This window comes from Macrobrachium nipponense, chromosome 31 (genome assembly GCF_015104395.2).
Source record: "Macrobrachium nipponense isolate FS-2020 chromosome 31, ASM1510439v2, whole genome shotgun sequence".
In the NCBI taxonomy this organism is placed as follows: Eukaryota; Metazoa; Arthropoda; class Malacostraca; order Decapoda; family Palaemonidae; genus Macrobrachium; species Macrobrachium nipponense.
Genome location: NC_061093.1, coordinates 22,543,207 through 22,569,722, shown reverse-complemented (window position 1 = coordinate 22,569,722; position 26,516 = coordinate 22,543,207). Strand labels below are relative to the sequence as shown.

The window sequence follows — 26,516 nt, the reverse complement described above, 5'->3', positions numbered from 1 at the left end:
TAATAATGTGGGACATTCAAGATCATCAGATGAACAGTCAGGACTCATACACCAGAGGAACAAGTGTACCGGGACTCCCAGAGTAGATCCTCAGAATTAGAAACCTCTTGGATGAGATTTTCAGGAAATAACATGGCAGAGACCCGTTCTAAAGAATCGTCTCGTTCACACAGTGAGGGATCTGTAACTCCCTCAGAAGAACCACCTCCATCATCTCGTGTGCGCTTATTACCCTGTCAAGAAACAAATAGTCAGGAGACACAAGAGGAATCCCAGGTTTCTGGAATGGATCTTTCCATGGCTAAAAATGAACCATGGTCACCCAGAGAGTCATCACCAAATGGTGACAAAAGTTCTCCATCAAGAAAAAAAGAAGTAAACTTGTAAGTATTATTTACTGGGCTGTTGTTTTGTCTATGTAGTTTATGTTATATGTCATTTACTGAAATTTAGTTTGAGCAGTTTAAATGTCAAAGTAAAGTTGATATTTTACATGTACAAACAGCTTATACCTTTTTTATGATTCTATCAATCTTCTTGTAGAGAACAGATTATTTATCAAAATGTAAAATTCTTGGGAGTTATACGAGTTATTTAATGAGTATTTGTGAGGGTCCCTGTTACGCTTTGGTTCTTTATTGTAATAAACAAAAAGGATTCAATAAACCAACAGTTGAAACTCGGGATACGAATATAGAAAGAAACTCAAACAGAACAGAAGTTTATTTACAAATTATTAACAAAGATAAATGCAGAATGGTTTCTCCTATTTACATAACAAAGTTAGATCTGACAATACGTAAAATGGGGAAATAGTGCCGTCATGAAATACTTGCTGCCAGGTTTGCAGCTGTCAAAATCAGTGCTCAAATCGACGGCTTCACAAAAGGAGACAGCAGAAACTTCAGACGGCTTCTTGACTCTGTACTGCAGAAAGAAATGTCTAGTCTTGATACTCGAAGGGCGGGTTGCTCCTCAAAACCACTTGTAGTACGTTTCTTCTCTGAAAGGGGTTGCTCAGCGTCGAGATATCTCTATCTCTCTCTCTGACTGCGGCCTTAACTTGTTTCCGTTCACACACTCTCGTGCGTCCTCTTCCTCTTTTATCCTTCGTCTCTATCTCTCTCTTGATGATCTGATTTTTCTACTTCCTCAGTCATACACATATACGGCGGAAGCTTGACCAACGAATGTCATTTTCTCCTGACAACTTTTTAGAAGGATCCAGACAAAAAGTTACATCATAATACGCAGCGTTTCTAGCGACGCGATGCCGTGTGCCGAGTTCCATAACACACCTGAGTATTCTCGAACAATCATGAGAACAGACGCATCCAACCAACGTTCGGACATGCCTCCCTTGTGCGGCAGACCGTACTCGAATAAGAAGATACATTTTCCTTTCCTTTAATATATAATAATTCTTTGCTAAGAAGCGATTACCATGACACGTTCCCCCAAAGGAAAAAAAAATTAAATCCCTAAACTGATTTTATTTTTTTTTCTTGAAGAAACAAGACTCAAACAGCAGGGGGAACAATTCTGCATAAAGCTTTAACTCCGTTAAACAGGCACACTTCCCCATTCACTATCCGACTGTGCAAACACAGAAAACGGCCATCAGGCTACTCATTCCGAAAAATCTCTAGAGAGGCTATCAGCTATAACATTATCCTTTCCCCTTAATTTTTCCTTTTCTCTGATTAAAAACTTGGAAATTCTTAAGCACCTCTTGAGTTTTTCTCAAAATTAATTTCTCTCTGTGACACCGTTACTACGAGCATGGGCGGTGGCCACGGCACAGGGTGTTCGTTATAATTCTTGGGCAAGTTCATAGGCATTCACTTAGCTCTACGCTTACCCACATCGATTAAATAATTTAGATTTTCCCCTCTTCTCTAAAATTGAAAAAGGACCTTCAAACTTATAAGATAAGGAGGACCTTCTTTCTGGACTCATACTACAAAACTATCTCCCACACAGAAACTTCTCTCTTTCGCTGTAAGATCATGTTCCCTTTAGTTCCCCTTGACTTTCACTCTCGTTCCCCTTTGCCAGTTGCCAAGCATCTCTTAAATTATTTTTATAATACTCTAGATTAGTTATGTAGTCCTCTCTACCTTCTCTAAGCATTAAATTACATTTTAAACATTTCCAAAGGACCTTTTAGCGGTTCGACCAAAAACCAGCTCGAAAGGACTAAATCCTGTAGTGTCATTCGGTGCCAACCTTAAAGCTAACAAAACAAAAGGTAACTTTTCTTCCCAGTCATGTTCAAAGTTGCTACAGTTTTCATAAACAACTCTTTAACGTTTGGTGAAACCCCTCCACAATGCCTTGTGATACGGGATGATAAGGTGTGGAAGATACGAGTTTAATGCCTAACTCTTTCAATCTCTCCCTGAAATATTTAGATACAGAATTACTACCATTATCACTGTATAAAACGAGGCAGACCAAATGTATAGTACAAGGCAGACCAAACTTAGAAAATAATCTAACAATCGTTTAACCTACGGTCCTTGCGTTACAGCTTCTTACGGATATCGCCTCTTGATAGCAAGTTAGTCTATCAAATATTGTCAACAGATATATACTCCCTCCCTTACCTCTAGGCAAAGATCGACCATATTGATAACTACATTCTCAAAAGGTTTGCCTACTGAAGGAATATTACACAACAGAGCTCTGGGAATTACTTGATTCGGTTTTCCGGCAATTTCGTATTTATGACGGCTTAAAACACCTTTTCATGTCACTTCTCATTTTAGGCCAAAGTATGTCCCTACTAATACACCTGAAAGTTTATTTACTCCCAAATGCCCTCGCTCATCATGTGCTAACTTCAAAACTAGTTCACGAAGCTTCCTGGGAACCACTAATTGTTCGGTGATTTCCTCTTTACTAACTGACTTAGGACGAACATGACACAAAACTTCGTCTTTTAAACAAAACATTTCCTTACACACGTTATCGAGATCATCATCCAGCTGACATTCAAAAATTCGGGTTAGTGTCTCATCCTCTCTCTCAAACTTGACTAGCTCATCCTTATTCAAAAGGTTAGTGCCTAATTCATCACAGTAACTATTACGTACTTGATTCCACTACATCGACTACGTTACTTTCGACAGCTATACCTTCTGCTTGGCTATCACTGATAGAGTCAGGTCTCTCAGCCACACTCACGCCAAGATCAACCTCGCCACCTTTATCACTCGTTTTAATCCACAAACTCACACTCGTTCGAATCCACGAACAAACTATGACCGTAGTCGATGTCTGTATCTAAACCTGATCTAGTTACTACCATTTCAGGCACTGGAATCTCTCTCACAACAGGATTCACATTCTTGGATAAAGCTAAGTCATTACCGACAATAGTGTCAATGCCATTAACGGGCAAACTGTCAACAACTGCTAGTTTCACTTCTCCTGACACTACCTGACTTTCCAAGTTCAACTTCAACAAAGGACAAAGAACACAAGTGTTCGGAAATCCTCCTAATATGACTTTTTCTTCCATATTGATTTCTGCCCTGTTTGGCACACACACTCTCCTAATTAGTGAGACAGCAGCTCTAGTGAGACAGCAGCTCCTGTGTCTCAAAGCAAGAACGACTTCTCTCGAATCTCCTCCTCCTGACAGAAATTCACCAAAAAATTTCACCAAAAAATTTCTAGTTTCTCTCATCACATCATCCCTACTTGACGAAAGGTTAACTAGAGACATTGGTTTCTTAACATCCTTCCTTTCTACTGCACAATTTCTCGCTAAATGCCCTTTCCCATTACATCGGAAACAAGTTATTTCTGAGCCACTAAATGCCACTTTATTCTTACAAACCTTAGACATATGACCAGGTTTTCCGCATGCATAACGGTAATAGTCACTTTTACTTGCATTGCTATTACTAGAACTGAAACTTTTACTGCTTTGTACTCTACCAGATGAAGAATCATTTCGCTTTTTACTGACACTTAAGTTATGAGTCAAACTATATTCGTCTGCTAACCTAGTTGCTCCTGCAAAAAATACTTCTCGCCTATCTTCTATATAAAGCTTAATCCCAGGGGATATGTTATCTTTGAAGTTTTCTAACAACACTAAGTTCTTCAAACCATCAAAATACTCAACTTTAGCAGAAGTTAACCAATCACAAAACAGTCTTTCTAACTTCTTACCATTTCCTGCATACGTAATATTCTCGTCCCTTCTCAAATTTCTGAATTTCTTACGGTGCGTCTCCAGTACTAACCTGTATGCGCTAAGAACAATTTCTTTCACAATATCATAATCATCACATTCCTCCTTAGACATGCAACTATACACAGTAAGTCCCTTTCCATGCAAAGCTGACTGTAATATAGAGTCCACATTTCTTTAGGAGAACCTACTCATTCCATTAACTTCTCAAAACACACGAAATATTATGTTACATTTTCCTCATCAAACTTTGGTTCTAATTTCAACACTGCACTCATACCAAACCCATCAGCTTCGTTTTCGTTCTTGCCTGTCTGACTGTTAAGAGTACTTTTGCCTTAACTGAGCGATTTCCAACTCATGCTTACGTTCTTTCTCTTTCTTCCTGCTGCATTACCAACATTTCTCTCTCTTGCTGCACTTTCATTACTTCTCTCTCTTTCTCTTGCTGCATTTTCATTACTTCTCTCTCTTGCTGCATTTTCATTGCTTCTCTCTCTTGCTGCATTTTCATTACTTCTCTCTCTTGTTGCATTTTCACTACTTCTCTTTCTTGCTACATTTTCATTACTTCTCTCTCAGCTACTCTTTCATCTCTCTTACTTTTCTCTTTCTTTCCTTTCAACGTACTCAAGGAGATCATTCCCCTCCAGACCTAGAAGCTTACAAGACTCAATATACTCTTTCACCATCTCACTCATTCTGGTTCTTTCTATATTCTCCCTGTTTCAATCTGTTACGGTGCCGAATACCCTGGCCAAAGGTCACCAAATGTTACGCTCAGGTTCTTTATTATAACAAACAAAAAAGGGTTCAACACCAACAGTTGAAACTTGGGATATAAATATAGAAAGAATCTCAAATAGCAACAGAGTTTATTTACAAACTTATTAACAAAGATAAATGCAGGTGGTTTCTCCTATTTACATAACAAAGTTAGATCTGACATACGTAAAATGGGGAAATAGTGCTGTAATGATATACTTGCTGGCCAGGGTTGCAGCTGTTGAAATCAGTGCTTGAATCGACAGCTTCACAAAAGGAGACAGCAGAAAACTTCAGACGGCTTCTTGATTTTGCACTGCAGAAAGAAATGTCTAGTCTTGATACTCGAAGGGCGGGTTGCTCCTCAAAACCACTTGTAGGATGTTTCCTCTCTGAAAGGGGCTTTTACCCTTCATTTCTTATCTCTCTCTGATGATCTGATTTCTCTACTTCCTCAGTCATATATACGTATATACGGTGATCTGGGGCGGGTCTAAAAGGGGCGGAGCTTGACCAATGAACGTCACCGTCTCCCGACAAGAAATTTTTAGAAGGATCCATATGAAAAAGTTACATCATAACACGCGGCGTTTCTAGCGATGCGACGGCGCATGCCGAGTTCCATAACACACCTGAGCATTCTCGAACAATCATGAGAACAGACGCCTCCAGCACGTGCGGGCATGCCTCCTTGTTGTAGACCTACTTGAAGAAGATACATTTTCCTTTCCTTTAATATATAATTCCTCGCTATAAAGCGACTACCATGACAGTCCCTGAAGAGGAGGGTGTCTTCCACTGTCATTTCATTTCGTCCTTTTTGTGGTAGGTAATATGCTTGAGACACCATATTTTGCTGGATTACTAAAACGGAGTTCTAACGATTTTAGTTGAGGTATTAAAATTGTTGAAATTATTTTATATAAAGATGGGTTAATAAGAAATATATACACATAAATAATTTTTGTTTGTAGTGAATACCCAGTAACAACAAAATATGTTGATTGCAATCCATGGTTCAGTTATGTGTTCAGTCACATGAAACTATAAGATGTACGTAAAGGTTCACACCGTGCAGTTTACCTTGTTGGTTGAAATTTTAATCAGGCTAGATTTGTTGCCACTTACGCTCAAGTGCTGGGGCTAAAAAAAAACGTGTAGCACCCCAGGCCTTCATGTCAATGGAAAGAGGAAGATTTGCAAATGCACATGGTGTAAGAAAAAACGAAACATTCTCCCTATCTTCCACCAAGCAAAAGTTGAAAAAGACTACAACCCCTTGTGAGGCCTCTTTTACAATGCAATTGTAAATTTTACAATTGTGAGTCTTTAGTAAAAGCCTCTTGAAGCAATCAAGCACTCTTTTGGTAGCCTTAGGACCTGTGATCATGGTTAAGAGAATTGTTGCGGAATACTGGCTTTTGCATCAAAGATACTTGTCGTTGTTCCTGACCTAGGTTGAGAAAAAATATATATATTTTTCAGGTTGTTAAATGCAGACTGGACCTTATGTACAGGTAAAGTTTAACACTTTTACCATACAAGGGCAATTTAAGTGTACTCAAATGGAGTAAGCCTGTAAGAGACAATATTAATCATTTTATGTTCAAGGAGGAGCAAACACCACTATGTGTAAATGCTCTGCCTCTTTTCCCATTATTTGGCCAAATTACCACACACAGCCTCATCCTGAGTTATTAGCGTACTGGAGGTATTTATTCATTATGAAAATTTTAATGGATCTACTCTGTCACTGAGATAAGTAATAGCAATGGAAAGGGCTCAACATCCAGAGGTTGGCTGTAGACAGTGGGCTGTAGGCATCCCCTGTTATGGACCTGTTTGAGACTAAAGCAAGTCGTCTTTTTGCCAAAATTTTTGTTCACCAGTATAAGGTTTCACCAGTATAAGGTCCTCCAGCTTGGGCAGGGACACCAAGCTGTTCCTTGGTTAGGTCTAGACTATAATGCTTTCCTACTCTTGCTAGGTTTCAGGAAGTTACCAGTGTATTAGGGCAACTTTGTAAGTTATTTCTTTAGCATTGATAACCCAAGGTGGCCAGAAAGACTGGATTTCCAGTTTCTTTCAGTGGTGGATGTGAGCAACTGTTAGATGAAAGGTTTTATCACAGCCCACAAGCTGCAGATAACTGTATGGTATAGTTCATGGTTCTGGCGAGCTCTGGGCGGGATCTTGCAGTAATGCTATTATCAGTGCCAGGAGAGAATCTACTTATCGATTCTGCCAACACCAGTTGGCATTGGCTATAGGCTTGTGAGGACAAAGACTTTTGGATGATTTTTCAAGGTGTTAGGGTGGAGTTTTCCAGGTCTTTGTTTACGATTCTTCAATTAATTATTTTGTCACCCTTTTAATTGTTTGAAACAAATTCTTTGTAAGGAGGTTCTGTGGAAACTTCACAGTAGCCTTAGACACATCTAAAGACTTGATCCCTTGGGGGTCCAATACTGTCTGTAGGGATTGTTGGAATGGCACTTCATAATAGGTTTAAACCTGATGTAAAGGTTGTGTGTGTAGTGATTTGGAAACTGGAGCTTCTGAAGAGTAGGAATGTACGTAATGTCCTTTTCCTTAAGTCTTTGGTTAAGGACTTTCATGTTAATTTATATCCTTATTGGAAGGTAAGCCACTGGACATGTGAGCAATGGCAACAAACTTTTAAATTTGGAAGAACTTATCCTTGGATAAGATATTGAAGTCATTTCGTGACGTTAATCTTGTGTTTGCTTTGGTTTATACAATTGTTGCAGAGCATTAACTCTTCTGTTGTGCAAGGATATTATGTCCTGAAACAGTAGGTAGCCTTTTATTGGTCCACTGCTTTTAAACCTGGTTGTGGGTTTTGGTAAGCTTGGAGGTACTCCGTGTTAAATATTAGAAGTATCCCTTTTTATGCAGATGTACTTGTTAGTTATTCATCTTTGGTTCTGCTGGGTTTTGGCACATTATAACCCTATCCCTCCTTCTCCTGAAGGGGGCATCCTCCAAAGAGACCTCATCTATTCTACATGATGAGTATCTCGTACTGAGGGACAGTCCTCCTAAGGTAGGCAGTAAAGAAGCACTGTTTTTTGTACAAATTATTTTGTTACCAAGTAACCTTTCAAGCGTTGGCCGATTTCCACTTTGCCCACCTCCTTTTTCAAATGTGGGAATCGCCTATATAATGAAGAGGTAAGGTTCATTTAAAAAATTGAATCATTGAGATGCTGAATGGCATTGTGGGAGATCTAGCTCTTGATTAAGCACAGATGCCAATAGTTCCTTGTGTACACAATTTTTGTTAAATTTACTGGTTTTCCAGCTAGCACTAGAAGATTTATCCGAACGTTAAGACCTCAGGTCATTAGTTATGAAAAGTGCAAATTGATTAAAAAATTTGGTATTTTGATATTTATTTTTTTAAATACTTATCTCTCCATTATATAAATTGCCCTCCCTACCTCCCCACATTCAAAGTGGGCAGAAGTAGGCTGAAAGTGTTTGTACCTATCTGTCCGCTGGTGAGCAGTCCCCTGGTGAGGGATGGGAGAAGTAGATGGATAGAAGACGGATATTCATAGAAAAACCAAATGTTCCTTTTTTTTCCATTCTGTTGAACAGCCGCTAGCATGGAAGTTAAAGCTGTATAATGGAGAGGTATATATTTAAAAAATAAATCTTAAATGAATTATTTACCGCATATTATTCAACAAATTATGTAAAGCTCGTGTAATTACTGAAGTATGTTGTCCCATGCCCAACTGGGAGTAAAGGGAGATGAGCTGCCTATAAAATAGCCAAAGTTGCATTTATTCTGCTATTTCTGTAAGTCATTTTAATATTTCTGAACTCATCATATGGGATAAATGGCAGCATTTTTGTAATAATGTATCAGATTATTGTAAGTTTGAATAGATCAAACCAATCATGTAATTATGAACCTCTTTAAAATGGAAAAAGCTTGGGAATCCAAAATTAATGAGGAATGAAGACTCAGCAGTAGACTTTTTATATGAACCACATGTTTTAAGTTTTAGTGCCTTCTCTTGAAAATATTTTCAGGCTATCATCAGTCTCATTCTTCACCTGTAAAACTCCATATAGTATTATCTTCAAACATCAGCCACTCCATATTTTATTTATAACTCCTTTACCTATCCACAGAAATAGTCACTCTCTCTCTCTCTCTCTCTCAATCTCTCTCTCTCTCTCTCTCTCTCTCTCTCTATATCTCTCTCTCTCTCTATCCTCCTCTCTCTCTCTCTCTTCTCACATCCTCTTCTCCTCTCTCTCTCCTCTCTCGCTCTCTCTCTCTCTCTCCTCTATCCTTCATGAAAATATTTTTCCAGATTTGTTTTTTATGTAGGGGTAGTGAATATTCCTTGATATATTGCGTTATTGTTACTGTTAACAAATTGATGATGTTACTATTACAGTTAGAAGGAATCTGCACTGAAGAAACTTCAGAACCTGCGACAGATCCTGATTGGGGCCGGTGGGATCCAAGGTAAGATAATAATTTTCCGTACCTAACCAATTATAATGAATATTGTAAAGTAGTACTAAGTTGTAGTTTAAATTAGTTAGCTATTGAGCACATAACAAGTTAGTAGTAAAATATCATGATGTCTTGAGAAGAAATGTTGGTCTGGTCAGTAATTGAGAAGGATCTGCCAACAAAAGCCAGATGCCATTTACACTTGAACCCTTTGAAAAACCATGTCACAGGGTATGGGCTAGCAACTCCACCTGATGAATATTAACCGTAAATGGAATGGTAATATCTTGCAACACCCTTTCTAAGGGGACTACTATAGATATGTTAGCTTATATATATTGTATTGCATATCCTATCTATTCTGAATTATTTATGTAATGTTATAACAGTAGTGAACATAATGTTTGTTTGTGATGTCATTTTCAGGTTGATGAAAGGGGTTTATGTCAACCAAGACTATAAGCTTTACTTCAATAACCTCTGAGCCAGGTATGTTTAATTTCTGCTTCATTTTCTGCTAATTAACTTTAGGGGATATATGGACGTTCAGTATACTCTGTATATTTTTGTTTTGTGAAATAAATTGTAGAAAGAACAGATTTTTTAGAATTTTATATTTCAAGTTACTTCCTCAAGATCTCAAGAACTTCTTGTTGTTCTTACACAATATACAAACCAGAGGTCCTTTACACTAAAATTACTTAAAAGCGAAGCCTGGACACGGGCACTGAAATCTTAAAACAAGGCGGTTTGGTAGTTCACTTCCTGTCCAGTCATTGGTAGTCTCTCCCCATTAAACGTTAACATTTCAATTCTGCTTTCGGTCGTCGATGTGGATAGACGTGTACATCACCACTCTCTGCCTGACATTTCAGCTGATTTCTTGTTTTTTGCTGTGATATATGTGTATGTTGTGTTCTGTCTGTCTGTGTATTCAGCCTAACGGAAACCCAAGAATCACATTCACTAAAGATCCTGCCCCCAGTAGGTGGTGGGCCTGGAGTGCAGGGTAAGAAGAGTGGCAAAATCCATGTTGCCCTTGATGTTGATCCTCATGCCCTCTGTAGCATTCAGCATTTATTTAGTGAGGAATTGAAATATAATGGATTAGTGATAGTTTTTCTGATTTAGCATCTGATTTTGATATTTCTAGTGAGTTATGTCAGATGGTAGTTCTAGTATTCTTTGCTGCAATACTCGACTCACTAAAGATATTTATGATGTGAGGAATGTAAGGGGTGGGATGAAAAAACTTGGAAAACTTTAGCTTCTAACCTTTCAAAGTTAGAGAGAGACTGTAAAAGGAAAACAGCATCTAGAGCTGTAGTAAAATCATTAGCTAGTCAAGGCAGCATTCTTTTTACTAGCAAAATGAATTTTTCTATTGTCTCTTCTGTTAATTGCTTTCTCCCATTTCCAGCCTCCTCATAATCCACCTGCTTCCGTCTCCTAGCTCCCATGCTTCCGAGCCGGATCGCCTCCCCAGCTTTGAATCTAAGTTTGACCAAAAATTCAGTCTGCAAGCCCTTGTGTAATACCTGGGACAGTCCCAAGCGCTTTCTACAGTTAGATCCTTTTTCTGCTATGTCAGAAGTTGCTGTTAAACGTGCTTTGTCTTGGGAGCGCCCACTGCCTTTTGTCAGGAAGTCATACCAACAGTGATCCCATGGTAATAGAAGAGTGCCTTGTGGCTTACAAATGCTCTTTAGTGTATGAGCGCCCTCCAGTGTCGGATCACCCTATTGTGATGTTAACCCAGGAGTACAGCAGTGCTGGGGATTAGTGGAGTGCCTGTTGGTGCCCAGGTACCTGCCCAGTGGTGGGGAAGTGCCCAATAGTGTTGGAGCACCCAGTGGATGGTGAGCAGCCAGTTTTTTCTGGGTGCCAGGTAGTGTAGAGTCCCAGCATCCCCCAGGCATCCACCCCAGTCAGGACTTCCATTGGATTGTAGAGAGCAGGTTTCTGTCATACCAACTATGTCTGGTATGGCCAATCCTAACCCACCTTCAGATTCTTTTCTTTTGGCTGATAAGAATCAAGATCCGATGGTGGCACCGCATCAGAAACACTGGATAATATCGTAGGACCTCTCAAGAAGACTTTGTCTTCTTCAGCAGCTCCACCTGTGGATCCTTCTCTTTCCCCAGTTTCTTCAGATGAGGATTTTGATCATGAAGAAATCGACTGCTTATTCTTCTTTGCTTAGCTGTCTTTCATGTAGCTTCCCAGATTTCTTCGGTCCAACAACTCCTGCTTCTCCGGCTTCCTTGTTTATGATGAGTGACCAGCCAGTTTGGGTGAATATGCTTCTGAAGAGGGCGCTTTCATTGTCTTCTAGAAGGCTCTTGGTGAAGTGGACAACTGTCTCGAAGAAGAGAAGGCAAGGAAAGGCTTCCTTCAGTATTTCACCTTCTCACTTGTCTTCTAGAAGATGCAGATGATATGAGACAGGAGAACCTCCTCCCTTGGGAGTGGCTGCCTCCTCCCCAGGGACTTCTGTCTTATTGACCCTGCTCGAAGATTGGCTTTCTCTTCGGCAAAAACAATGTTTTCTGCTATGGAGATGGATCATTTGCTGTAAAGTCTTTTAAAAGTATTTGAAGTTTTAAGTTTTATGGATTGGTTCATAGGAACTTTAGCCAGGAAGATTCATGACTACTCCAGTTTATCAGAGGATATAGCAACAGATTGGCGCAATATTCTGTCTTGTTCAGACAAAGCCGTAAGAGACAGATTGCTCGAGATTGCCTCATTATGTGCTACGGGCGTTCTTAGGAAAGGGAATTGTGGGTTTCCTTTCACAAGTTGGCCCTTTTGTTTTCGCCTCTCACCTGCATAAGAAATCCATGTAGGATCTTTTGGCTCAATCGACCAGACGCCCCAAGGATTAGGCCCCTTCTTCCTCCAAGTCGTCTTCTCTCCCCGCAACCTCCATGTTTTTGGGATGTGAGACAGAGGTCCAAGTCGAGATCAAGAGGAACAGTTTGTTTCATATCAAGAGCAAATCAAGAAATCTTCAAGTAACCTGCAGCCAAAAAGTAACGTCCCAGTCCTTCATGTGCTCTTGGGGGCCGGATCCATCTTTTTTGGAAAAGATGGAGATGGGAGCAGAGCACCTGTAGGGAAAAGCTACCGTTAACGCAAACACTCCATTAGAATTAATGGGTTACTCCATAAGATCAGAGAAGTTTTCAGTCCTCTCGGAGGAGGTTGCTTCCTTGCTCAGTGAAAAAACCTCGAATCAGAAGGCTTCTACAATTGCCTGCTCACTACTCCAAAAGCTGCAGGGGGATGGAGACCAGCCTTGGATGTGAGTGCCCTAAATCAGTTTGTGAACAATTCAAAATTTCATATAGAAACGAATCAGTCAAGGGACTGGATGGTCTCTCCAACATGAGAGAGACATACTTCCACATTCTGATACATCAGGAGTTGAGGAAGTACCTCAGGTTTATGTTGAAGAAAGAGGTTTTTTCACTCCAGGGTTCTGTGCTTCGGATCACTACAGCCCCCCAAGTATTTACAAGAGTGCTGCCTCTTTGAAGGAGCTTCTCAATCTGAGTGGAGTATCCAAGACTCCTTTCCATGATTCCAAGTCTGCCTAGATAACCCCACCTTAGAGGTTCCATCAGGGGTTATTGGCTCTGGTCATGAGAGGCTTCAACTATCGTCAACTTGTCTGAGAGAACTTGTTTTTTTTTTTATAGAGAGAGAGAGAGAGAGAGAGAGAGAGAGAGAGAGCGAGAGAGAGAGAGGAGAGAGAAGGAGAGAGAGAGAGAGAGAGAGAGAGAATGCCATCGCTAGATGTAGACAGAAGTCTACAGACAGGGTCTACCAGGCAAAGTGGTCTGTATTTAGATTTTGGTGTAAAAGACGCAACATCTTGTCCTCTAAAACAACTTTAGCACAAGTGTGGATTTTTGCTATATTGAAGATAATCAAAAGGCCTTGAATCATCAATATTAAGGGTTATAGGGTGACGCTTGGGTCAGTGTTTAGACATAGAGGTGTAAAAACGTTTCTGAAGTTCGTGGTATCTCTGACTTGATCAAGTCATTCAACACTAGTAAAGTTATTAAGGAAGATTCATGCCCTTGGAACTTAGATGTAGTGGTTAAGTGGCTAGAAGTGTGGCTTTGAACCCATGCTCTCATCTTTGGTGAGCAACATTACTAGAAAAAAATTTTTTTTAGTGGCCATGGCTTTGGTTAAGAGAGTTAGTGAAATACACACAATGGATAAAACGATTGGGGGGTTTTTCTAAATTAGATGCAGTTTGCTTGTTTAGTCTTAACTCTCTCTAGCTAAAAATGAAAACCCGACCACACACCCCTGGTCTCATTCATTTTCCATTAAAAGTTTCAACAGAGATGCTTGGGCCAGAGGATGAGAGAGAGGTCTATGCCCAGTGAGAGCGTTCAGATCTTATCTTAAAGAACAGACCAGATAAGAGGCCTGACAAGTAACTTATGGTGCTTTGTAAAAATCCTTTGAGACCTTCATCCAAGAACCCACTTTTGTTCTTTGTGAGGGATTTAATAGTAGAGGCTCACTCTCAGATTTGGAAGGATGTCTTACCAATATTGAAAGTCTGAGCTCACAACATCATTATTTACATGATATAGAGACTGTTGTCTCTATATCATGTTGTCCATTGCTGGTGAGGTGTTTGGTAAGAAAGCGTTCCTTCCTAAATTTTTCTCTTTGCCTTGTTTAAGGGTGTTGAGTCATTGGGTATCCTAGAGGGTACAATGTAATAGGAATGCCACCAGTTCTCAGTGTTAGCGGGGGTGTTGATACATTTTTGTCTAATTTAATGTTAGCGTAGGTGAAAAGGTTTTATCTGGTTTTGTGTTTGTACTGCACCCAGGGCTGGGGCAATCGTGTATGTTTTGTTGACAATCGGTTTGTTCCATCGTCATAAGAATATTTTGTATCCTTCATTAGTGTTTGGAGTACTACTCCTTCGCTGCATTGTACCCACTACAGTAGAGGTGATCCTGGCTACACCACCATGCTGCTACTATGTTGAGATGGGTGCCAATTTTTATTTTCAGTTCTGTACACATTACATAAATTATTGTAATGGTTTGGGATACTTTTTGTCCATGAATCCCTCCTCTAGTCCATGTGGATTCAGTTAAGTAAATTACTAAGTGGGTAAAGTTACTTATGTAAAAATGAAATTTTTTATAATAAAATGAGATTTTATATCTACTTACTTATCCAGTAATTACGAACAAAGCCAGCCTGCCTCCCCTCACATGGACTAGGGCTTAGGGCATAAACAAAACATTGGTCTCTGGGCTGTAGTTGTTTCCTCTCTTACCCTGAAAGTGGGAGGGGTCTATTCACCTATGTAAACAAAAGACTATCGCTGCCGCTAGCTTTCAGAATTTAAGCTGCCATTGAGTAGACACTCTTAGCTACTTACTGGGTAAGTATATATAAAAAATCTCATTTTATTATAAAAATATCATGTTCATTCATTGGCAACATATGATATACTTAAAGTAACAGAAACACATGCTACTAGGACCAAGTCAAAGTGATGGTCAGTCTCTTATCCGGTACATCTGAGAGAATTGCATTCCTCCAGTTCTAGGGAGTCTGTTTTTATACATATTTTTTACCCTTTATGAACATGTTAATGTGATGGAGGTGCAGAAAAGACAACCATGATTTAAACATATAACCAATGGCCAAACCCAGAGTAAAGAACTGAACAAAAGCTCATGTTGGTGACTCAGCAATCATTTATTTACTAATTAGTATGATTATTGTTATCGAAACTTCAGAACTTTCGCAAGTCTAAGGAGTGCAGAACTTGTAAACCTAAAAGAAGGCTGAGGCATACTAGCTATATTTATTCTTTTGGAAATAAAATGAAAGGCATATTGCACTTACCAAATCCTTGGAAATGAGAGATAGAATACTAGTTTGAGGAAGGATAATTGGTAGTCATTTAAAAATCAGTATTCTTCTGTATCCAAACTGAAGGGAACATAGACTCTATTCATCACATATACAAAATAATCACAGTATATAGGATGTAGTCAAACTTAGAAAAAGATTACAAATTATTTGGTAGCACTGGCATAAGGACAGACTCACTTTCCTCCACTTCTAATTCCCAAATTTTGTCTGTAATGGCTCATAATTGCAAGAGGGACCACTTATTGAGTAGTAACTTGTACTTTTCATAGTATATTTCAGAGAGGCTGTAGGATGTGAATATCTTTGGAAAGCCAACAGTTACTGTTGAGCGTACAGCAACTGGTTTGTTTTAAAATGCATCAATGTATCTGTATACACATTTTTCTGGTCATAGAAGTTGGAAACTTTAATGTGTTATGGTTCTAGTCTGTCTAGAATGAATAATTTTATAGCTTAATTCTGATTTTTGTATGTGTAAAGATTTCATGTGCTAGCTTGACTCACTTTATGTTTAATATTAGTTCTGAATCGTTGATTATGAAATATATGGAACCATGACATAAAAAGTTTCCCCTTCTATTTCAGAATGCAGCCCACAACAACAACAGAGCAGAAATCCCCCATCAAAAAACAAGGAAGGAATGTCGTCATCACAGCCCTTAGTTGAAAAAACATTAGAAGTTCCTTGTGAAGATGGACCACTCACAATTAGTCTCACTACAGGGCAAGATCTAAATGGGTGGAGAAATGTAGTGAAAAGGAAACCTCTATTTTCCTTGCCTTTAAGAAGAGCAAGGAGAAAAGCCAAAATAAGGCGAAGTTCAGATGAAAACAGAAAAAAAATGGTTGGCTAAGAACGGAGGTCTCTTTTTGGGTCAGACTCAGGTGGCCGTCCAGTAACTAGAGCCTTAGAGCGGTTGAAGAGCAAGGCAGCATCTGCAGAAGCACAGTCTTTAGAAAAACTTCATGTCAATTGTGATCCCCCCTTCCCTACAGAGGAAGATGCTGCCAAGAGTAACAGGGACAAGGAAAATATTTTGTCCCCCAAACCTACACCAGATGAAAATAAAAAGTTACCTTCCAACCATAAAAGTACCACAGACAATGGTAAAGAGTCTCATACTTGGGAAGTGAATGATAAAAGGACTGATGATGATAAGTTTCAGGAATCATCTGAGGAATTGAAGTTCCCAGCCATTAATCCTTTGTCTCTTTTCACACTGCCTCCTGTAAAAGAGAGGGAGAAGCAAACGCGAACAACATTAACCCTTGAAGAAAAGGTAAAAGTTATTGATGCTTTCTTAGATGGAAAATCCCAGCGTCAGATTGCTCATTTATATGGAATTGGGAAAACTCAGGTAAGTGGTATAATTAAGAGAAGGGAAGAAATTCTTACAATTTATCGTGATAGCCTTTTAAGGGTGAAAAATTGACAATGAAGAGGCAACGCAAGAGCGAGTATGCTCTACTCAATCAACATTTAATCCAGTGGTATCGACACATGACTGTTGTTGCTGGGGTGAAAATCACTACTGGTATGCTTAGGGCTAAAGCTCTACAGATTGCTCCTGAATTAGGCTACCATGATTTTAAAGCTTCTAATGGTTGGCTGGCAACTTTCAAAGCAAAATAATATCTCAAGTTTTCCAAGCAGAGAAAAAATGAGTCCTATGATGAACAGGGTAATTATGAGCATGATTCCAATCATAGAGATGATGATGAGTCCTTTTTCGAGGATGCTGAAGCAGATAATTCTTCAAGTCATCTTCCCCTGATAAAACAGTACCAAGGAACTGGTAATATTACAGGTGTACCTACCAGTCATGATGGTACAGATTCAGATCTTACAGGTAACAAAAGCTCTCAGAATGAAGAATCTTCATCGGCTAACCAAACTGATCAGACAGGGTCTCTGATTCACCCCGGACTTTCTGGGGCTGGGGCATCCAAGGCACCACAGATGGTAAATACTTCTTTGGGGGCCAACTTAACTGCAGCTTATAACCTATCTCGTGATTTGACGAGAGATCTTTCTTTCGGGGAGATACTGCAAGTGTAGGAGACCTGTCATCAACAACTATGAATGCTAGTCCACCCTTAACCACCCTGTTTCAGCTTTAAATGTCAGTCGAGCTGTCATTGAAAATCCTTTAAGTAAGCCCTCAGATGCAGCTTTAGCAACATATAAGTCCGAAGAACCTCTAGGTTATGGTTACGATCACCAGAAATCGTATGAATGATGCAAGCACTCGAGGAGCAGAGTATAATTACACTCCTTATGGATTTCCTGGAAGTTACTATAGCTACCATTTCCTTGGGCAATATTGAGGTGTAATTTTGGTTTGGAAATGTTTAATATGTAATATGAGTGTTTTGTTTGAGTCAGTATTGAAATCTGTATGAAAATCAGGTTCTTATGGCAAGAAAGATATTCTGATTATATTGGATTTAGTATAGAATGTCTTATATAGTGTAGAATTTGCCTTTCTTTTATTAGAAATGTGTGATGTCAAGTTTGTTTATACCAGTCATTGTATAAATTGTTGCAATAATATTTACAACAGGATGAAGAAATCTAGTGTAATTTTTGTGATATACTGTATTTAGCCATTTTGTTTTGCAGAGCGCACACTTTCTTTAGATTTTTTGCATAAGTTGATGCGACTGGGATGATCAGGACTTTAATTATTTAGGTTTTTAAATTGTTTGAAATTGATAAGAAAAACGCCTGAATTCATCTTAATATTTCATCTTTTTTAATAGTTTCTTTGCAGAATTGTGCCATATTGTTCTAATTAGTATTATTAGGTATGCAATTAATTTTTATGGTGTATTATTGGTCTTTGGAGTGTATAGGAGTAGAATAGACGCTGGAAAAATTTAGGTACTGTATGGGAAGATGAGAATTGTTCATGATGCAGTACTATTGTATTTTTTGTAAATTCTTTTTTGCCCATTCAAAAATTGATTTTATCTGTGTAAAACTAGACATTTCATAGGCCTAAAGTCAAAAAGATTTATTAATATTTTCTTTTCATAAATTTCTAATTTGAACGTAAGGAAATATTGTAGTAGTGAGATGAAAACTTTTTATGACGGGTAATTCCTGCTGCTTCCAAAAGCCCTAAAAGTTTTTTTTTTTTTTTTTTTGATAGGTGAATAAATTTTGTTGAAAATTTCCTTGTGTTAATTTCATCTTTGCTAAGTTGCAAAGATGTCTTTCAAAATCTGATGACTGCTCTTTGTTGCTTCACTCTTGCAAAAATCTGTTTGCAAAATGGTTGTCACTCTTTAAGAATGTTTGTTGGAAAACCTTTTCAGGAAATGTTTATCATTATTTTCAACTTGTTGAAAAAAAATGCCGGAAGTGATTGTCATTATTATTCAACTTTTGATGATAATGTTTAATGTAATGAGTTAGTGATATGGATTTGATTTAAAATTCATATTAGGGCTGAGCTGTTATTCTCTTAGGAGTAAAGACTTGATATTTATATGGGTAATGAACACATTTAATTAAATGGGAGACTTCTTTTTTGTATACTGATTTGGTTATTACCATTTGGTGCACCAGATTAAAATTGGTCCCTTACATCCCTGTTTTAAATTTAAAATGATTTTTTTTTGTGAAGTAATTTGCCTTCATTTAAGAAATCTTAAGGTGAAATTTGTTATTTATTTGAATAGGTTAAATAGACTTTTTAAGTATTTTAAAAATGCTTAAATTATGGAAATTGCTAAGGGAACATATTTCCTAAAGAGGGTTTATGTTGATGACTGCTAGAATATTCTTTGAATCACAATTTTTGGGATAAAACATATTCTATATATAATAAAGGAAAGCTTACTCTGGTATTAATTTCATAATACTCAAAAGGTTTTTTGTACCTAATCTACTTGCTTTTAATTTATATATTCTCAAGACTTATTGTGTTCTTTATACTATTTGTGTCATTCAGTGTTTTGAGCAGCTTGCATATGTGTATATTCATTAAAGTTTAATTTTATTTGTCTGTGATAATGTTTAATATTAAGTTGATAACATGTTATGTTTTACCCCCAGTATTTAGAATGAGCAGTAGGCTTCTTAGAGTGGTGTGCTCTGTTATATAATATACATGTATATTTTGTAGATACAATTGAATGTGAACGTTGTTGTCAATAAATTATGTTTTTGAAGCACGAATATTGAACCTTTTCATTTTCTTCAAAGAGGGAATGCATAAAAATAGAAGATAGAGGAAAGTCTGGAAATGAAAATTCTGGAAATGAAAATTAAATAGTATAACCAAGGCATAAAATTGTGTTAGTTACATAAGCTAAAGAGCCTTTTGCTACCTGTGTAAGCATGTGTAGTAATCAGCAACATAGGAAGGATTAAAGTAATAAAAAAAAAACTGAATGGCTGCAGGTATTGGACTGAAAATCATTTCATGAGTACTCAACCTTTCCCAGCCCATGCAGTCATAGTGTAGTTTAGTTTAATTATAGGGCAATCAGTTTAGAAGGAGAATTGTTCAGGATAATTACGAATGTAATAGAAAAGAATAAGTTTAGTCACGGTGTGATAGTCAAGGGAAACAGATATAATTTAGTGTACAAGAGTATAGATACAAAGGAAAGAAATAAGCACTAAAATTGAAAGAAATAAGCACATGGATACCCTGTCTTACTTTTAACTTTTATTATAAAAAGTACTTACCAAGTAATTACTTAGCTAACAATTAGCCTCGACGACATCCTAGAATTAAAAAATTTGTGTGCAAGTGATTGTTGCAATCCATGGGTGACAGGTCCTGCCCAGGGGTCCAGAGGAGTGAAAAGCAAAGCCGCCTTCTGCGAGGCCGTAACTCCATTCGACACAAAAGAACACCAATGGTCCCTCTTCTTCAGCAGGCCGAAGGTGGAAAGAGATGCAAGCTCCACTGCGCTGTCACGGACAGCCTTATCCGTGTATGAAAGCACACTGAAAGTCTTTTGATAAAGAGTTAACTTCTCTGTGGAGTTCTCAATCTTCTTGGCGCGAGAGCCCACTGTCCAGTGTCGAGGAAGCTGAACACCTCAAACACCCTTGAACAGGCTCTTAACGAGGTGATTCAGCTCACCGATGAAAAGAATACGTTGGCTGAGGCGGAAGGCTGCACGGCGCGATGAATCAATGAGACTAGAGAAGTCCCCTTGAGAGAAGGCAGCAACTCCCAAGGAGGGTCTTTCTCCTGGGTGTTGTAAAGCCTATGGTACCTCTTGATAAGGTGAGAGGGAGGATGAGCGAATGTTGCCTTCCCTTGTTCCGTTTGACTTCCACGGCTGCAGATATTCAGTCCGTGTTGCCTTTTACATTCAAGGGTGAACAAGGAGTAGCAGCCATTTTTTGAGGAGGGAGGGAGGACAACTGATTGACCAGTATTTTGAGAAAAGAATGTGCATGAAATTGTATACAGTTCTATGTGGTAAAATTGATTTCATCAGGAATGATGAAGCAGTAAAAGCTGAAATAGGATATATCATAGCAAAATTGTTGTTTATCATAAGATATTGTTTTCTCATTACATGCGTGTAAACGTGATGAATTTTAGATATAGTACCCTCTTTTCACTCTCCTAAGCACTGAATGGCCAAAAGTGTCTTTAGCACTCACCTTTGTAGCCATAAATTTGCTGAAAGAATTAAAACTCTTTCCTTCTCTTCACCTTAGTATTAAATTTTAGGTAAGGCTAGGATTACTTTAAGATAGATGGTATTAACATTTTGATAGCAGAAGACGTCTCATGTGCCAACTGCATTCCTTTGATTGGACTTAACATGATTTTGTATTGCAGTAAGCTCTTTCTTAGCTGCATATTGTACACCAAGAAATGAAATACTGTGGTAACCGTATTTTATAAGTACAGTTTATTTTGTCACATAACCCAAACATTTTAGGAATATTGGCTGACCACAGTGGAGTGTTTCTTTCCAGTAGCTGTGGTAGCATCTGTATTAATCTTACTCCTTACTCATTTTTGCTAATCTGGTTATTGTAAAACAAGTGTATTTTGAAAATATTTTCATTGATTTTGATATTGTTTGATAAATAGTTTCTTAAGATTTCTTATGCAGAGATTGTATGCCATATAAGTTTAACAAGTATACATACTGGTACATTATCCTCAGGTCCTTCAACAGAAGGTTGTTCCAGTAAAGAAACTTCAGCAGTTGGTGTTGGAAGGTATGGTTGCCCACAAAGTATTTCAGCTCGTGAGGTGTCATCAGATTATGAAACATCATCTCCCTTCTGTATGCAGCAACTCAGTCTACCAGCATCAAAGAAACACAAAGAAACTGGGTTATCAAATGTTCAGTTTATGCTTAATAGATCTTATATCTGTTCTTGCAGAGGTCCTTGCTAAAGTAAATATAAGAAATCAGTCATGCACAGGAACTGACAAAAATATGTATCAGATCGAGAGAAATGTTTGTAAAGAGACGCTAAAATTAGAGCTGCCTCAAACTGGTAACCAATCCATAGAAAGTGATTGCCCTTCCAGTAATGCATTTATGAGTTCTTATAGTACAAATCTTGGTTCCAGTTTACATATACAAGAGTCATTTGGGATTGAAAGTCTTTGTACTTTAAAGGATCCTCATGATAATGATCAAGGTATTACATGTTACTTCTCTGTCACAAAGTTTTTGCAATGAAAGTTCCTTTGTGGGAGGTATGCAGGAAGCAGATATAGATAAGAGCCACTTGGAAAGATGTGATCTCTTACCAGAGACTAAGAAGTCTGTCGATAATTCACAGTCCTTGTGTCATTCAAAGATACCAGATTTTGGATTACGGTTAGAAGAGACATGTACTGATATTGATGTAAATGTCGATAGCTCCCATGATGGTTCCCATGTTTGCATTACTGAGGAACAGCAATCTTTTGGTACAGTTTCAAGGAAAGAAATTACATTTTCAGATGCAGAATTTGATCATAATGCCTCAATAAATGCCCCTTCTTCACTGGTGTCTTCTCAACATTTGGGAAAAGCTGGAGAATACTTAACTTTGAAACCTGTAGATGCCATTACAGAGATAGTAGACAGGGATCCTTTAGAAATTGCAGTGCCCTATGCAGAGAGCTCTGTTGCATCAAGTAGTGAAGGAGAGGATACAAAACTTACTTCATTGGTCAGTGTCACTCACAAAGAACGCTTGTTGGTGAAATATTCTGTTCCTGAGGAAGCAGCAGGATGTCCTCTGGAGAAGAGACTTGTCAAGCCAAAAAGTAATGTAAGTATCTTTTTGCCTGTTATATCATTTACATGTATTTAGCATATCTCTAAAATTACAAATATAACTATATAAATACCGGTAATTACAAGGAAGGTTATTTAAAGGCTAATTGATACTAGCTCCCTCAGTGTTTTTTTAAACTTTACATTCCTCGTAAAGTGTTTTTTCCCTCTCAAGAACCAAGCTTTGCTAATCTTAACTGCTGAATAATATTTGTCTTTTCCTAACTAGGACTTGATAACTCACTGTAATGTTAGATAGACCTTCCAATTTGAAGTACTGTACTTGTGAAATGGCTACTTTACCATAGCATTGTTTACAGGTAGCAGAATTGAGCTGCTCATGTAAGAGAGATACCGATTTTGTCAGCCATAATATTTTGAGTATATTTTTTCCTTCATAATGCAGTAATTGTTGGTATGTAGGGTTCTTTCACTCTCAAGTATCTTCATCTTTTGTTAGGCTCGTCAGTTGTTCATGATGTGGAATGAACATGTAAAATAGTGTAGAAACCATTGATATTTCAATGCCCTTTTCACCATTCTTGCTCCTTATTTGCCATCAAATCTTCATTGTTAGGCATCTCTTTACTTTTTGTTGAGTTCTTTCTTGTGCATTTTCTGTTAAATTTTCATTTTTGTTTGAGTTATACGAAATGTGATATCTTTTTATTATTCATACACTAACTACTTTTCTCCATTGAATTCACAGAATATGCAATTTTTTTTTACCTTTTCTTGAAATTTCCTGTATCTTATATGGATTTTTGATTGGAGAATTGACTTGTAAGTGTTTTTAAAAAGTTTTTCTCAAGTTGCTGTCCAAGTATTTTACAGTGAATTTGCTGTCTGTCTTTTTTTCGCTGTTTTCGTTTTTTAGGTGAAGCGCCCCTTGAATCCATATTTACTCTTTCAAAATGAGATGAAAAAGAAAGTTATTGATGATTATCCAGGAGAACATTATCAAGCAACATTGAAAAGACTTGGCATCATGTGGAAGACTTTGTCTCCGTCAGAAGTAAGTGTAGTTTTCCACTTTGGGTTCCAATTCTCTCTCTCTCTCTCTCTCTCTCTTTTTTTTTTTTTTTGCTTCAAGAGACATGTTTAAAAAAAGTCACATTATGCTAATTAATGAATGTCAGAGAAACTGCATTTGCTTTTAAGTATATATACTGTAATAGTATGTTGTTTATCCTATATTAGTTTCCTTATTTTGGTATTTTCTAACATTTCTTTAGGGGGTTTGACCAAAGCACAGTTGGGAGCATGGACCAGTTGCTATAATATGGTTAATGATAAGGTGATATTTGAGATGATTTTATAAAATGATTGGGAAGGGGAGATTAGTGTGTGACAAAATCACCCGCGTTCTGATGGTGCTCCCAAAATGGTGGGCCAGCCGGCGGCACCCACATATGTTTTTCTGAGGGGCTGAAGGCGACTATGGAAAACATCTTATTAGTATAAGTTACAAAAACGTAAATTGGAGTACTACTCAACTTGGGTGTAGTAGGAAGTTCTCCAGCCGACATCGCGAAGAAAGCGTAAAATTGCGAGAGCTGCGACAAACGCGTGGGTCACACAGAATCGCTATACAGGAATGAAGGACCGAGCGTGGGTATTAGTAGTAGTAGCGAGAGGAAGGTAAGGTGGGTGACGCTTGTAACGGCCTCCCACCGTGGAGGGATTTTGAAGAGGAAATCTTCTAATGGCAGAGAGACCTGTGAGTAGTGGCTTCCACTTCGCCCCAATACTTATACCGACACCCCTTGGGGTGCTCGCGCTGAGGTAGTAACTTCAGCATACCATGCTAGCTTTTCTCTAGTATATTTAGGATCTATTATACTTGGAAATATGAGCTACAGGGATTTTCACCAGGCGACACAGGTCCTCCCCCAGAAATAGATTTTTCCTTCGTCAAAATCCCTTTTAAAGGCATTTGCCTGTTGTATTTGTTGCTTTTCTAGAAAGTGGTTTGTAATATGTATTTTGTGGTCATTATTTTTAATTAGTACCCAAATGTATTATTTCAGATTTCATGTCTCAAAATCGTTCGTGTTCATTTGAGGTGACACTCACTCATACCTTATGAAGTTGTTTCACATTCTGGTATATCATCTTATTCCTTCTGGAACTGTTACCTTTTGTTGAATGAACACGTTTTATATTTGGATACATTAGCTTATTCATTAAAAAATTGTAGTGCACTCTGGTGCAAGGTTTTTTTCTCTTAAAGATATAATGTATTGATAGCCTTGCTTTGATCAAAGTACTTTTCAGGAACATCTATTGAAAAAATCTTGCTGGGACATTTAACTGTACATGTATCTCATTGATCAATTTACCATTTTGGAGATCTTTGTTAATTCCTTTATCTTCTTATTCTTAAGTTCTTCAAATCTGTGTTTGAATAAGGCCTTGTGTTTTAGTTTGTCATGTATCTCTTCCTACTTAGATGTCTAATAACTGTAATATTACTGGGCTTCAATTTTCACCTCATTTAAGAACACATACTTTGGCAATTCGTTTGAGAGCCCATGAATGTGACTTATTAAACTTATTAAAATTACTTTGTGAGATTTTCACTTTAAGTTTCTAATTATCATTAGAATATATTTTTTCAGATGTAATGTAGGGGATATTTATCATCAATTATAACAATAATTTTCATTCATATTTCATTACAATATTTGTATTGATATACCCTGCAATAAAAGGAAATATGTTTTACTTCCTATGGTGATGCCATCTTTGCTGCTCAAATTATTTTTACCTTAATTCTAACCTCTACCTGTGTTAACCTTGTTAAGGATCATGAATGAATTGCTTAACACATGAAGAGTTTTTACAGTCTTTCTGTTTTAAGCGGTCAGGTTAAACTACTTAATGACAATATGTATTGTAATGATGAAAGTTGCTATGCATAGATAATGACCAACCACATTATTGGTCTATGTAAGTCCAGCACATACAATGCATTTTTTTTCAAATTAGAGCTATCTGCTTTAGTGGTGTTCAGACTCAGTATTAAGGGAAAGAAAAAGGCTTGTTAGTACAGAATGTACTACTGTAATATATTTTTTCTGCCGACAATAGGGATTATGTTTTGTTTTTTATCATACTTTAGTATCCATTCTTGTTTACTTGCAGAAACTAAAATGGCAAACGAAGGCAGAAAACTTGAAGAAAGAACACCAACGCCAGAATCCTAATTACCATTACAACCCTTTTGAAGCATTTAAGAAACGCCAACAGTACCTGAAAGCTCGAATGGAACGTAGCCGCATGTATCGTGTTTCGTCTGAGAGCAGTGTTGAAGATAATCCTGCTATGATGTTGTCTCCAAAATTTTATGGAGCTGTGAAAAAAGATGCGTAAACGGTGACATTTTGTTAGTGCAATACTTTATACAAATTGGGTACCACTTGCATTTGTTTAACCTGCATGTGTCTCTCAAATTGTTTTAAAATAAAAATGTAACTAACCACAGAATAGATACTACTATGGAATTCAGAAAATTTGATGTATTATTTTATACAGCTGATATTTTCATAGTCAAAGTAACTATAGAATTAAGATATAATTATTGTAAATTCAGTATCATTTTTCATATTTTGTTTGATTTTTCAATTATTGATAAACCTTGTATTTCAAATGTTTATCTCTTGATTATATGTTCATCTTATATATTTACTTTCCAGTTTTTATCATTTTCATAAGTTTCCTTCTTACTTGTTATCAAAGAGGAAAATATTTTTTCATATTCAATCTCAAATGACTAAGGGATATAACAAAAAATGTAAATGGAACCAAGTTAGTCAGAAAAAGAACATTACATAATAC

The 26,516-nt window shown here is 37.6% G+C and overlaps 1 protein-coding gene and 1 pseudogene across 1 annotated transcript; both read left to right on the top strand.

Annotated features, from left to right (window-relative positions):
* The window catches only part of LOC135206785 (uncharacterized), a 60,686-nt pseudogene extending 42,879 nt beyond the window's left edge, over positions 1-17,807 (top strand).
* A 3,772-nt stretch (positions 17,808-21,579) lies between these two features.
* LOC135206482 (uncharacterized) lies at positions 21,580-26,140 on the top strand. Its single transcript, XM_064237858.1, has 3 exons — positions 21,580-22,671; positions 23,554-23,691; positions 25,824-26,140. The coding sequence occupies exons 1-3, from the start codon at positions 22,036-22,038 to the stop codon at positions 26,049-26,051; spliced, it is 1,002 nt and encodes a 333-aa protein (XP_064093928.1). The 5' UTR covers positions 21,580-22,035; the 3' UTR covers positions 26,052-26,140.
* The last annotated feature ends 376 nt before the right edge of the window (positions 26,141-26,516 follow it).

Excerpts from the sequence above, each read along its gene's own strand:
- LOC135206482 (XM_064237858.1), top strand. The coding sequence starts at position 22,036 with ATGATAATGATCAAGGTATTACATGTTACTTCTCTGTCACAAAGTTTT. Across the intron at positions 22,672-23,553 it reads TTGTCAAGCCAAAAAGTAAT|GTGAAGCGCCCCTTGAATCC; the intron begins GTAAGTATCTTT and ends TTCGTTTTTTAG. Across the intron at positions 23,692-25,823 it reads AGACTTTGTCTCCGTCAGAA|AAACTAAAATGGCAAACGAA; the intron begins GTAAGTGTAGTT and ends GTTTACTTGCAG.